The sequence below is a fragment of the Castanea sativa genome, chromosome 10, assembly GCF_040712315.1.
Source record: "Castanea sativa cultivar Marrone di Chiusa Pesio chromosome 10, ASM4071231v1".
NCBI classification, from domain to species: Eukaryota; Viridiplantae; Streptophyta; class Magnoliopsida; order Fagales; family Fagaceae; genus Castanea; species Castanea sativa.
The window spans coordinates 31,600,609-31,612,846 of NC_134022.1; the positions used below are offsets into that span (position 1 = coordinate 31,600,609).

At 34.7% G+C, this 12,238-nt stretch overlaps 1 protein-coding gene across 1 annotated transcript; it reads right to left on the reverse strand.

Moving 5' to 3' along the window:
• Positions 1-7,616: 7,616 nt before the first annotated feature.
• LOC142612545 (uncharacterized) lies at positions 7,617-12,238 on the reverse strand. Its single transcript, XM_075784627.1, has 7 exons — positions 11,952-12,238; positions 11,752-11,826; positions 10,878-10,935; positions 10,664-10,719; positions 10,307-10,369; positions 9,480-9,548; positions 7,617-7,955 (listed from the first exon to the last, which is right to left on the reverse strand). Exons 1-7 carry the CDS (start codon positions 12,006-12,008, stop codon positions 7,698-7,700), a joined length of 636 nt encoding a protein of 211 aa, XP_075640742.1. The 5' UTR covers positions 12,009-12,238; the 3' UTR covers positions 7,617-7,697.

Below are 12,238 nucleotides of genomic sequence, written 5' to 3' on the forward strand. Positions count from 1 at the left end.
GACAAAGCGATGTAGTAATTTTTTCATATTATATGCATTTACAAACTTGAATTTGTATGATATAGTGACTAATAAAGATACACATGTTCAGATCGGCACTACAAGTACTTTAGGGGATTCAAATAAACCCCGACTTAATATATATATATATATATATATATATATATATATATATATATATATATATATATATATATATATATATCCTTTTACCAGTTTAATTTACCCTTAAAAATATTTTGCACACCCTAATCACAAATTAGTTCAACCCAAAACCAAGCAACATCACAAATTAGTCTTATCCCAAAACCACACAAATCACTCTCCCCTCATAATCCCATCTCATCTCTTTTCTCAACTTGCCTATCTTGGTATCACCAACTCTAAGAGTAAAGATTAAGTGTTTGTGAGTTGTGAATGTCTTTCTCTTTATTATAAAGTTTTATAATATATATTTATGTGTGTGTTTGTGCGCACGTATGTGTGAGTGCATGGTTGACACTGATTGTGTGTGTTATTTTTTTATATCTTGTTATAATATTTTTTGTGTGAACTGTGATGTGTGTGAATGTGTGCATGTATAATATAATATAACTTTATATAATTTAATAAAAATGAAATACGAAGGTTTTTTTTTTTTAAGATACAAACACACACACACACACAAGGGAGAGGGAAAGGAAAAAAGTGTTCGAGCACAAAGTTATCTTTTCATATTCTCAAGTAAGTACATCAAAGTGGACTAAAATTGACCGAAGTGGACCGAAATGGATGGAATGGGACTAAATTGGACCAAAGTGGTCCAAAATGGACCAAATGCCAAACCGTAATAAGTAAACATATCTCAAAAAATTAATAATAATTATAATAATAAAGTGATGTAAAACTATAATCTTTTATAAGTAATATGTTCCAATGTGATGGAATTGGTTTGTTGTTAAAGTAACATCAATCATATTTATTATCACGTTAATATTTTCAACTAAATTATTATGCATGTGTATGTGATTTTATGTGTCTGTTAAAAGTTTTACTCAAGTTAAAAATTTGGTACCATGTAAAGAAAGTTGGTACACCACCACAAAAAAAAAAAAAAAATATATATATATATATATATATATATATATATATATATATATATATATATATATATATATATATATATCAAGAAAACTAGTTGTATGTACGACTGTCCATGGGTTGGGTGGGTCGGGTTTGTGCCCAACCCATAACCGACTCGTAAGAGATCGAGTCTGCAAGAATCCAACCCACAACCGACCCGTTAAGAGGGTCGGGTTTCGAGAGTTGGATTTCCGTTGGGTGGGATCAATTTCAGGTGAAGCTGAAACCCGCCAGAACCCACCAAAATTCGGCGAGATTTGGCCAGATCTGGAAGAGATTTCGTCAAATTCGATGATTTTTCCCCCTAATCGTGCTGAGAGTCACTAGATCTAGTGTATTTATGCCGGATCTGATTGGTTTGGTTGAAGAAATTTGCGAAATCAAGCTAAAATCTCGTCGGAAAGCTAGAGAATTCGCCAGAATGTTCATGCTCTTCGGGCGAGTCAGGTTTCACAGGTTTTGAAGAAGGGGACTCAAAACCAGCTCGCCAGCGTCAAGTTTTGGAGAACGGGACCCTTGTTCGACCACCAGAGCAGTCGAATTAGGTGAAAGCGGGTCGGGTACGAGCGGGTTGGGCGGGCGGGTGGGTGGGACAGCCCTAGTTGTCTGTAATAGTTTATATGAAAAGAAAATGAAAGGGAAAGAAAAAAAAAAACCATTTTTTAAGTGCTATATTATCTGTGTCTCTTGAAGCTTATATAAATGACATAAAGTTCTCTAAGTGTCCGTTTGGTTGGGCTTTTAGGACCCAAAACGTAGCTTTTACATAAAGCTAGCAGTGGCTGGGCGTTTGGTGAAGCCTAAACGCAAATTTTAGATAAAAGTTGCGTTTTAAGGCAAAGGCAAAAACGCTGAAATCAGAAATGGTGGTCTGAAGGTCCATAACGAAAACGCGCATCAACGTTTTCAGCTATCCATTGAGCTGAGACCTAAAATTACCGAATCACCCTCTCATCTCATTTCCTGCTTCGCTGAAATTGCTGTGTAATAATTCCTCTCATCTCTTCTCTGCTCTTGATTCTCCGTGCTGCTACCGATCTCCCTGTGGTAAGTCATCTGTGACTTCTTCTTTTTCTTCCTCTTCTGCTTTCTTCTTCCTCTTCTTCTTCGTCCTCTTCTTCTTCTTCCTCTTCTTCTTCTTCCTCTTCTGCTTTCTTCGTTTTCTCTGAAGTGTAATTTTTTTGTTTTAAATTTTTTTTTTCTGATCTGAAACAGGAATCTTGAAGGTACGCATTTGATCAAAAAGGCACCAACCAAGACTGATCTGCTACCAAAATCCACCAGGTACCAACAGTGATCCGATTTTTTTTTTTTTTTTTTAAGATCTGAAACAGGGTGTATTTGATCTAACTTTATTTGTACCTTTTTGAGTTTTTGAGGGTTTGGAGATTTAATGATGACCCATTTGGTTCTTTAGTTGATTGGGTTTTGAAATTTGTTTGTTGATTGGGTGTATTTGATCTAACTTTGTTTGAAACCATATTATGATTTATTGATTTTTTTTTTTAATGTTTATGAAACTCTGCATGTGTCTGTTAAATGCTAAACACAATGCATTTTGTCCAATAGTTTGCACACCTTAACAAATAGAAGAAAAAAAGACCAAATAGCTTGAGGGAAATGAAGTTACTATCTTTAGCTAAGACCAATATTTATGCATTAATATTTTCCTATAGATGGATATGATGTATTTTTTTATTATTGAGTTTGTCTCTAGTATGGATTTACTATTGGAATATGAAATTACATGACATGACTGTGTATTAAACCCAAAAAAAAGAAGGAAGACATGATCAGAACTAGTCTAATTCGTATATTGCTGGACCTTTTTTGTGTTTAACCACTGGACTATCGTTGAGCATGTAGTTGAAGTTTATAGACACCATACATCAACTTTTCATCAGCTGCTGCTGCTGGGCATGACCCATCAGCAGCAGCAGCAGCATCCGATTCTTCTTCTGGGGCGTGCCCGGCGGCCAGTGCTCATCGGCTAGCTGGCGATGGGTCATGCCCCGGCAGTGATGCCGCATCATCAGCTCCGCCGATGGGTCATGCATAATATACTTCATATATACTCTAGGAATGCACTGCATAATAAAAAATATGAACTAGTTACTTGAGGAAATTGACACATATTTAATTATTTTCACTCATTTATGTGTAAACTTATTTTTTATGTTATTGATTGTGTGTTTTTTGCATTTTTTACAATCTTCTATTTTTTGCATTTCTTATGGTTGGTTAACTTTATAGATGGGAAAAAATACCACTTCCAACCCCGAGGTAAAAAAGGCTAGAGCAGATTGGGATATTAATCCATCGTGGACAACTACTTTTTGTAACCTTTTTGTGGAACAAATTCAAGCCGGGAATAGAACAAAAGGTGCTGCCTTTAGACCCGAAGGTTGGTTCAATTTGGTGACCAAATTTTGTGAGGAGACCGGTCAAAACTATGATAAGGACCAATTAAAAAGTAGGTGGGATGTATTAAAAGGTGATTGGAGAGTGTGGGAAAAATTGAGGAATCTTGACACAGGTTTAGGTTGGGATGCAGTGAAGGGAACGATTGCCGCTCCTGATTGTTGGTGGGACCTGAAGTTGAAGATGAGTTGAGTATTTTATTAATATGTAGTTAGTTGGAGATAGTTTTTTTTTTTTTTATATTATTCTTATATGAGTGAAATTACAATTACATTTTGTAGGAATTACCCAAAGCTAAAAAATTCCGAGAGAAAGGTCCACAGAATCTAGAACAACTTGAGATAATGTTTAGGGATGTTGCAGCAACTGGGGTAGCTGCATGGACCCCTTCTTCAGGTACATTACCTCCAACAATGCCAAAAGAGGGTGCTGGTGATTCAGATGGTAGCTCCGAATTTAAGGATAACCAATGTGACATGAGTTTAGACATTGGTAGTTTGCAGCAAGGAAATACTAGTCAATCACGTAGTTCAGGACAAAAGCGAGCTAGTGAATCAATACCCTCACAGAAGAAAAAGAAGAAGATAGGAGGAGCTGCAATGTTGGACAATCGTATTAGTGAGTTAATAGCGTATGTCGAATAGGTACGAAGGTACTTCTCGAGAGTCACCAATTTCAATTGATAATGTAAAGTCGATTGTGAAAGAAAATCTAGGAGTGGATTTTGCGTTTGTGGTTGAAGCTTCCATTCTCTTTCTAAAAAAGTCACGTAGGGAGATGTTCCTAACTTTTAAGGACCCAGAGTCACAGCTGAAGTGGCTACAAGCAATAATTTATAGGCAGCAAAAGTGACTAACCTGATGTGGTATTAACTATGTTGTATTAGCTTTAAACTAAGTTAGCTATGTTGTATGAACTATGTTGTATTTGCTATGTTGTATTAACTTTAAACTAAGTTATGTGATATTTAGTATTAGCTTTGGACTAATATATGTGTAATGCAAACATATTTGAAATTTTCATTACAGTGTTATGTACTTGATGTTGTGAATTGTCTTGGTATGTTGTGAATTGTCTTGATTGAATATTTGTTATTTTGTTGTGTAGCTGAAACCAATATGGATGATTATAATGGTACTCATGAGAGTGGCCATTTTATGGAACTATTAATGGATGGGGATTACAGAAATTATTGTGATGATCATGATGGTAGTGATTATAACAATGTTGACAATAATAATGATGGTGATAACAATGATGGTGATAACAATGATGGTGGTGATGATGATGATGATGATGATGATGAAAGTAGTGACAGTGATGATGACAGTGATAGTGATTCTGACAGTGATGATAGTAATAACAATTCTAACGAGGAGTTTTACCAGCTTGTGACAGTTACCTGTGAAGCAGTTGTGACATATTTCAATAAGTACATTAGTAAGACTCCTTGTCATGATTCTGAACAAACGGGGTGGGATTGGCTGAGACGCTGTATGGAAGGTAATGAGACTTTGTGTTACAATATGTTTAGAATGAGAAAGGAGGTGTTTCACAATTTGTGTCAAGTTTTACAACGTGACTTTGGACTTCAACATTCAAGGAATATAAGGTTAGAAGAGTTAGTGGCAATTTGTTTACTGATACTTGGTCATGGAACATGTAACCGAATGGTTCAAGAATTATTTCAGCATTCGGGTGAAACCATAAGTAGACATTTTGAGAAGATGATCACTCTGTTAGGTGCTCGCTTTGCAGAAGCATATGTAAAGCCTTCGGATCCAACTTTTAGTGAAGTTCCAACCAAAATACAAGACCATCCAATTTATTGGCCACATTTCAAAGTATGTGTACTATTGTATATTTGAATAAGTGTTATTGTCTATAAGATAATACAATGCATGTGGAACTGAAAACTATTAATGTTTTTATTAGGATTGCATCGGTGCGATTGATGGCACACATGTGATAGCGATTGTACCTACTGAGAAGTCCATTCCATACTTTGGAAGAAAGGGATATCCAACCCAAAATGTGATGGCTGCATGTGACTTTGATATGTTATTCACATTTGTTTTGCCTGGATGGGAAGGTGCGGCACACGACACCCACATTTTTCTTGATACTATTCGTACACAAAGTAATAACTTTCCGCACCCACCACCAGGTTTGTAATTGGTTAATCAATTGTTCATTATAATGACATATTGTGTGTGTGTTTAATACAATTGAATTTCTTTGTTTAGGGAAATATTATGTAGTTGATTCTGGATACCCAATGATGCAAGGCTATTTGGCACCATACAAAGGGATATCATACCATCTTCAGGACTTTCGAAGGAGAGGTGGAGGCCCTAGAACTAGACATGAAAAATTTAATCATGCTCACTCATCTCTTCGATGTGTGATTGAGCGCACTTTTGGTGTGTGGAAGAATAAATGGAGAATTATTAGAAACATGCCATCTTTTCCATTCCATATCCAAATACTTATTGTATCTGCTACTATGGCTCTTCATAATTTTGTTAGACTAAATGATAGGGATGATAAGGAGTTCATAAATGCCAATGAAGATTCAATTTCTAGAAGAGAACATAATAGTGAAGCATGTAGCAGTTATGAGCAAAACTCAGGAACTTTAACAGATCCTGCAATGGTGGTTCTTCGTGATTCCATTGCAAATTCTATTTGGGGAGGTAATAATTAGTAGTTGTATTTTTTTTTTTTTTGTATAATATCATGTAGTACAATTTATATTTGGATTATTGGTATGTATTTTATATCTTTTTACATTTTTATATAGCACAATTTAAACTTGGATTATTGGTGTATATTTTATCATCTTTTTACATTTTCATTTTGTGCTTCATGATGATGAAAATTGTTTAGATTTAATTAATATTAATAAGAAGTCATTAATGGTAATAACAAATAATTATGCCACTAAAAAAGAATAATTGCCCAAACATTATTAAAATAATACCAATAATATAAATTTATTATTATTATTATTATTTAGTAAGTATATGAAGTAGTTGAATTATAAGTATGAAATAAACTCCCTTATATATACATTGTCCTTTTTGGTAATTTGTCCCTCAAACTGCAACTTTTATAGTTTTAGCCAAACACTCAGCTTTTTCAAAAAGCACTTTTTAACAGCTTTTACCAAATACTCAGCTTTTTGAAAAATCACTTTTTCATTATGCACTTTTTCAAAACTCAACTTTTTCATTATGTACTTTTTTAAAAAGCCAAACCAAACTCACCCTAAGTAGGAGTAGAATTAATCCCTTCAACCTAGCCTTCAATACTACATGAGCATACAAATATGAATTCAGTGGTGAAATGAGATTTTTTTCAAGCGAGTATAAACTAAAAATAAATAAATGGTGTCTCTACTCAAAGTATTTATATTACATATATTTTCTATTATAAGTTACATTTAGTACAAAATATTATATTTTCTAAAAAATTCTTCTCAAAAAATAAAAGTTCAAAAATGTGTAAATTCATTTTAGTAAAAAGTGATGGTCATAGCATAATTGATAAGTTATAAGTAGTTTCGAAAATAAATAATGGCATAATGCATTATTTCATACATTAATATTTATATACGTGTTTTTTAAAAACAAAGAACCAAAAGAAAATAACGACATGACAACTAATGTAGCTCAACAAAAACTTAGGAACAATAAATGTCACATTTTTAGCGTATAGATTTTGATTGATTGGTTGGTTTGGACCTAAGATGCACTACTTCCCTCGGTGCTTTTTTCTTTTCCTTTTTTTTTTTTTTTCAATAGAAGATATAGAACTGTTCAGCAAGTTACAAAGTTGTTAGCTCCAACCAGTTGATGCAAGATAGCACAGACATTATGTGCTTCTTTCTAAAAACTTTAATGTCATAATATATACCCTTAATCATGGCCCTAGATAGATAGATCCTGATGGATGAATCTTTCTAATGACATGGGATCCTAGAAATACCACGCAAATATCGCTCACCAAACTTGTCAACCCAAAATACCACCTTCCTGAAATAATGCGTTTATGCATCATTGCTGTGTCTAGACAGGAAATTGAAAAACATAACAAAAGAAAATAAATTGGATAAATATAAGTTTCTCCTTTAAAATACTAAAGTAACACCGCTAGTCATCTTCTTCACTTTCGTCACTATATGAAACTAGACCACTTATACCAACATCTTGGGACTTACTAGTATTACTATTAGATTTTTTCAACGTCTCCGAAGTTTTTTCTGCATCAACAGCATGGATTTTCATTACCTCTGAAAGCTGCTCGATAGTTCCTGTTTCTAACTTTGCTTTCTTTGCTTGTGGCTTGACTTTAATAATCATACCTAATGGACGAGCAGGCATATTTTTCCTCCCAATTGATTTTTGTTCCTGCAAACAGTGACAGGTTGTGTGCTTAGAAACCAATGCATACTAACAATTTCAACAGTTTTATTTCACTAGCAAAATGATCAACTCTCATAAAAAAGTTGTATTGGGTCAGTGGCAATCAGACCAAGTTGACTTGACTGGATCATAGGTACACCATATCAGTAGTCATTGATAAGCCCAAAACAGACAAGTAAGAAAGATTTCAGCTTTAGGTTAAGCATATACTCTAGGAGGGAAATAGACATAAGGCAGAACTGCAGGACCATTGATCTGCAATGGCTCAAATTACTCCACACAATTATTGCCAAATCAAAACTGTCGCTTTTGTCCTAAGTCAACATCCTTAAGAATCCATTTAGACCAACACCAAACAAATTGATTAAAATGTTAAAGAATCACTAGATTATAAATTAGACCAGTTCAAGACTTTTTTATATTTTATGAAGTAGAACCTCACCAAGGTAAGGTCCCTTTGGACCACCCTTATGGAGTAAACCACAGACACAACCCCGCCTGCCAAAACTGTGTATCAGGTAATTAAGGAGAACTCCTTGTGGGGATTTGAACCCAAGATGTCTGGTTACAGCTCATCCCAAGCCTCCCACCACTAGGCTTACACCCTGACAGGTAGTTTAAGACTAAATTATGAATGTGCTGAAATAAAATGCAGACCAACTTCTGCACCTTAAACACAATCTAGAACAATTAGCCTCAGAGAATCCTTTAGCTACTGCATTGAACAAGATGTCCCAGGAAAGAGATGGTTTCGCAAAATCTTCAACCATAGCTTCATATGCAGAAGGAAAAGTTTAAAATCTTATTAAGTTAGATCCAATATGCAGGAGGTATTAACTTTGGAAATCTGAACAAAATATATTTATTATGAGCTTACTAAGACCTGGCAGAACCCAGAAAGTCCATCAGCTCACTCAATGTACAGACATGGACCCATTCAACAGCCGCCCCCCACCCCCCCCCCCCCCCAACCCACCCACCCCCCCCCAACCCACCCACCCACTCACCCAAAATAAGACCAACAAACAAAAAAGGCTAAATTTACACTCTGACTTTGACATGTTTTCATTTTCATCCTATACTTTCAATTTTTTTTTTTCATTTTAGACCTTTAACTTCCGTCCAAATCATGCTGTTAAACCCGAAAAGACAATGTAGTTTTGCTATTAGAAACATATGGGGTTTAAAGAAATCCATTTTAGTCCTTTAACTTACATTTGTTTCCATCGTAGCCTTTCCATCCAAATCACATCATTAAACCCCCAACAAACGAAGTAGTTTTGCAATTAGAAACATATGGGGTTTAATGATGTAGTTTGGATTGAGGTGGACATAAGGACTACATTGGAAATAGACATAACTTAAAGGACAAATTAAAACTACAACAATAGAACAGGTCAAAGTTAGAGGGCGTAATTTGTACCCAAAAAAAAAAGGTGCAAAAGCAAAAGAAAAAGAAAAAGAGAAAATTGTACGAGACGGAAACATGCTTATGTCATCAATACTAACCTCGATTATAGGGGCAGGGGTTTTTTCCTTAAGCTCATGTACAATATTAGACTGTGCTGCAACTGCTGCCTGGAAAAGAATTGAAGAAACCACAGCAATAAAAGACGAAAGATGAAGTTCAGGATCAAGTACTTCCTTGATTCTCAGCATAACCATGCAACTCATATGCCTAACAAATGCCACTACTGAAAGAATTGCGCCGCTTAGTAACATTTTTATTTCAGAAAAACAATCTGTGCAATGTGCCAATGCAAAACCAGTTTAAAATGTTCAGCAAAAGTTATATAGTCCATAAAATCACTTTGCTTCAATTCCTTCTTTTTTTTAATAATTAAATCACTTCAATTCCTTATTGTTTGAACACTTAAACATCCCTTCCATGGACATATATGGTCTACTTAAACTGCATACCTAGACTTCTTAGTCATGGTCATATGATAGAATAATTCTCAACAAAAAGATAACAGTCTCCATCAACAATTTTTGGGGGACATATATAACATTGAACTAACCTTAAGCGTCCTAATTGCCAGGATTTATGTTGAGATGCACAATCTTTACCCTATTAAATCAGCCTAACTACATATATAAAGGGAAGCACAAATAAATTCAGGAAATGTTTAGTCTGACCATAAATTTTGATGCACAGGAAAATAGGATCCTAACTAATAATTATAAACTTTGCCACATCCTTACATTAGAACGTTACAGTAATGACCTCACGACAAACTCATGATTTTCAAGCCAACTAATTTTGTGTTTCCACGTGGAGAAAAAAAAAAAAAAAAAAAAAAAAGGAACTTGATATAGAACAATAAGAAATTTACCTGGAAACTCTGCAGCTGCTGAGCTTCCTCATCTGCAATTTGTTGTTCATATTCCCTCCTTGACTAAGAGAAAAAATAAAATAAATTAAAACCATACAGCAGAAATGTTTTAATAAATTAATTAATGAACTCTAATGAAAATAGAAAGGAAACCAGTGGCAATAGATTTGCAAACTGAGATTGCAAATCACTTATACTTTTATAAAACTGTTCTATCTTTCCAGTGATTATTCATATTCTGACAATTTCCAAGTATCTCAGCTTAGTGACTCCAAAGGTACATCCAATAGTACTTATCAGAAAATGATGTACTTCATGTAGCACGGGATAGATAAATTTCTTAGACCATAATCTCACCATTTCAACCTTTTCAAGAAACTCAGTCTCATCATCATCCAAAGCTTTGGGTGGTCCTGTTAAAAAAAAAATTGGTTAGTCTCATTATCTAAAGTGCTCATTGAGAGATAGCAACAAAAGCATAGATCATTTTTGCCCTGTTGTGATGTGGTCCCCTAGAGTTGCAGAAAAAGGAAAACAAACACTTGGCTTATGATTAGAGCCGATCACTCACTGTGCTTGAAACGTTCATTAAACTCTGCATCTTTCTTGTCTTTGTTCTCCTTTAGAATCTGCATTCAGAAAACATAAATTTTAAAATGCTTGAATAGCTGAAAGCTTATATGAATATAAACATACGGGGTGCATATAAGTTATAACCAAAGGATTTATAACAGCCAGAAAATCCTGTTTCAACTTACCTACACGCTAGACAAGGATCAAAAGGGCAAAGGACTCAATTTTTTAGCAAATGGACCCCTATCAAAAACCCTAGGTAGTAACAAGAATTCCCAGTATCTAAAATGGGTTTTCAATAAACTGTTAGAGACATGGGAAGCAATCACACTTTGCTTGTTATGGAGTATTTAGAGAGAGCATAACGCCGGGACATTTGAGTGAATTGAATCTACAACTGTTCAGCTGAAAATTTTATTCCAGAGATCTTTTTGGAGTCGGCTAGAACTTTTGGAAAATTCAATTCAATTCTTCATCCTTTTTTTTTTTTTCGATTTTTTGAATCTTAGTAACCTTCATCTTATTTTCAGTTTTTGAGCACTTCTCTTGTATACTTCCCATGTGCATGGCTTCACCCTTGGTTAATAAAATTCTTTGTTATTCATGAAAAAGAAAAAACCCGAATAGCTCATTTACTCAATTTTTGCACCATCTCTTTTGACTTAGTTTTCCTTCTAATTAATAGTATGTATCACATATGATTAGAAAAATATATATAATTCACCAAAAGCTATGTTAAGTACCAAAAGTTTAGTCTTTCATGAAAAAAAAAATCTACTCAATAGTAATGCAACATAAATTATACAAATTTTTAAACTTTTTACATTGAAACAAAAAAAAGGGGGGGGGGGGGGGGGGTGTTATAGTTTTACCTCAAAGAGAGGTCTATCTCTTTGGGCAGTGCCATCCTCAACACGCTCGCCTCTTGCCTTTTTAGCTTCATCCAACTGCCTCCACCAAAAACAAAAGCTTAGTATTTTTGTTTGTTACAGATAAGAAAGAGTAATGAGCTTTTGAATTCGGTAAAAATAGAAGAAGAAGAAGAAAGGGTTATTGAGAAATCGTAATAAACCTGTTCCTCCGAGACGAAACTCATAAGCCGTATCGGACGGCTTGGTTCTTCAGCCATTGTTACTACGAATCAGTACAACGCTAAACCCTAAACTCTCTCTCTCTCTCTGCGCTTCCAAAACCCCTATTCCTCGGCGATTATGATTTAGATTTTGAATCTCAGCGAGCCCCTTACAGAGTGCAGAGTGTGTGCAGGGATTTTGCACTTAGGTGATACCTTGGCTTTCCTGACTTTTGAAGTTTTTTTTTTTTTTTTTTCCCTTTTTCTTTTTTGTGTGACTCCCTGCC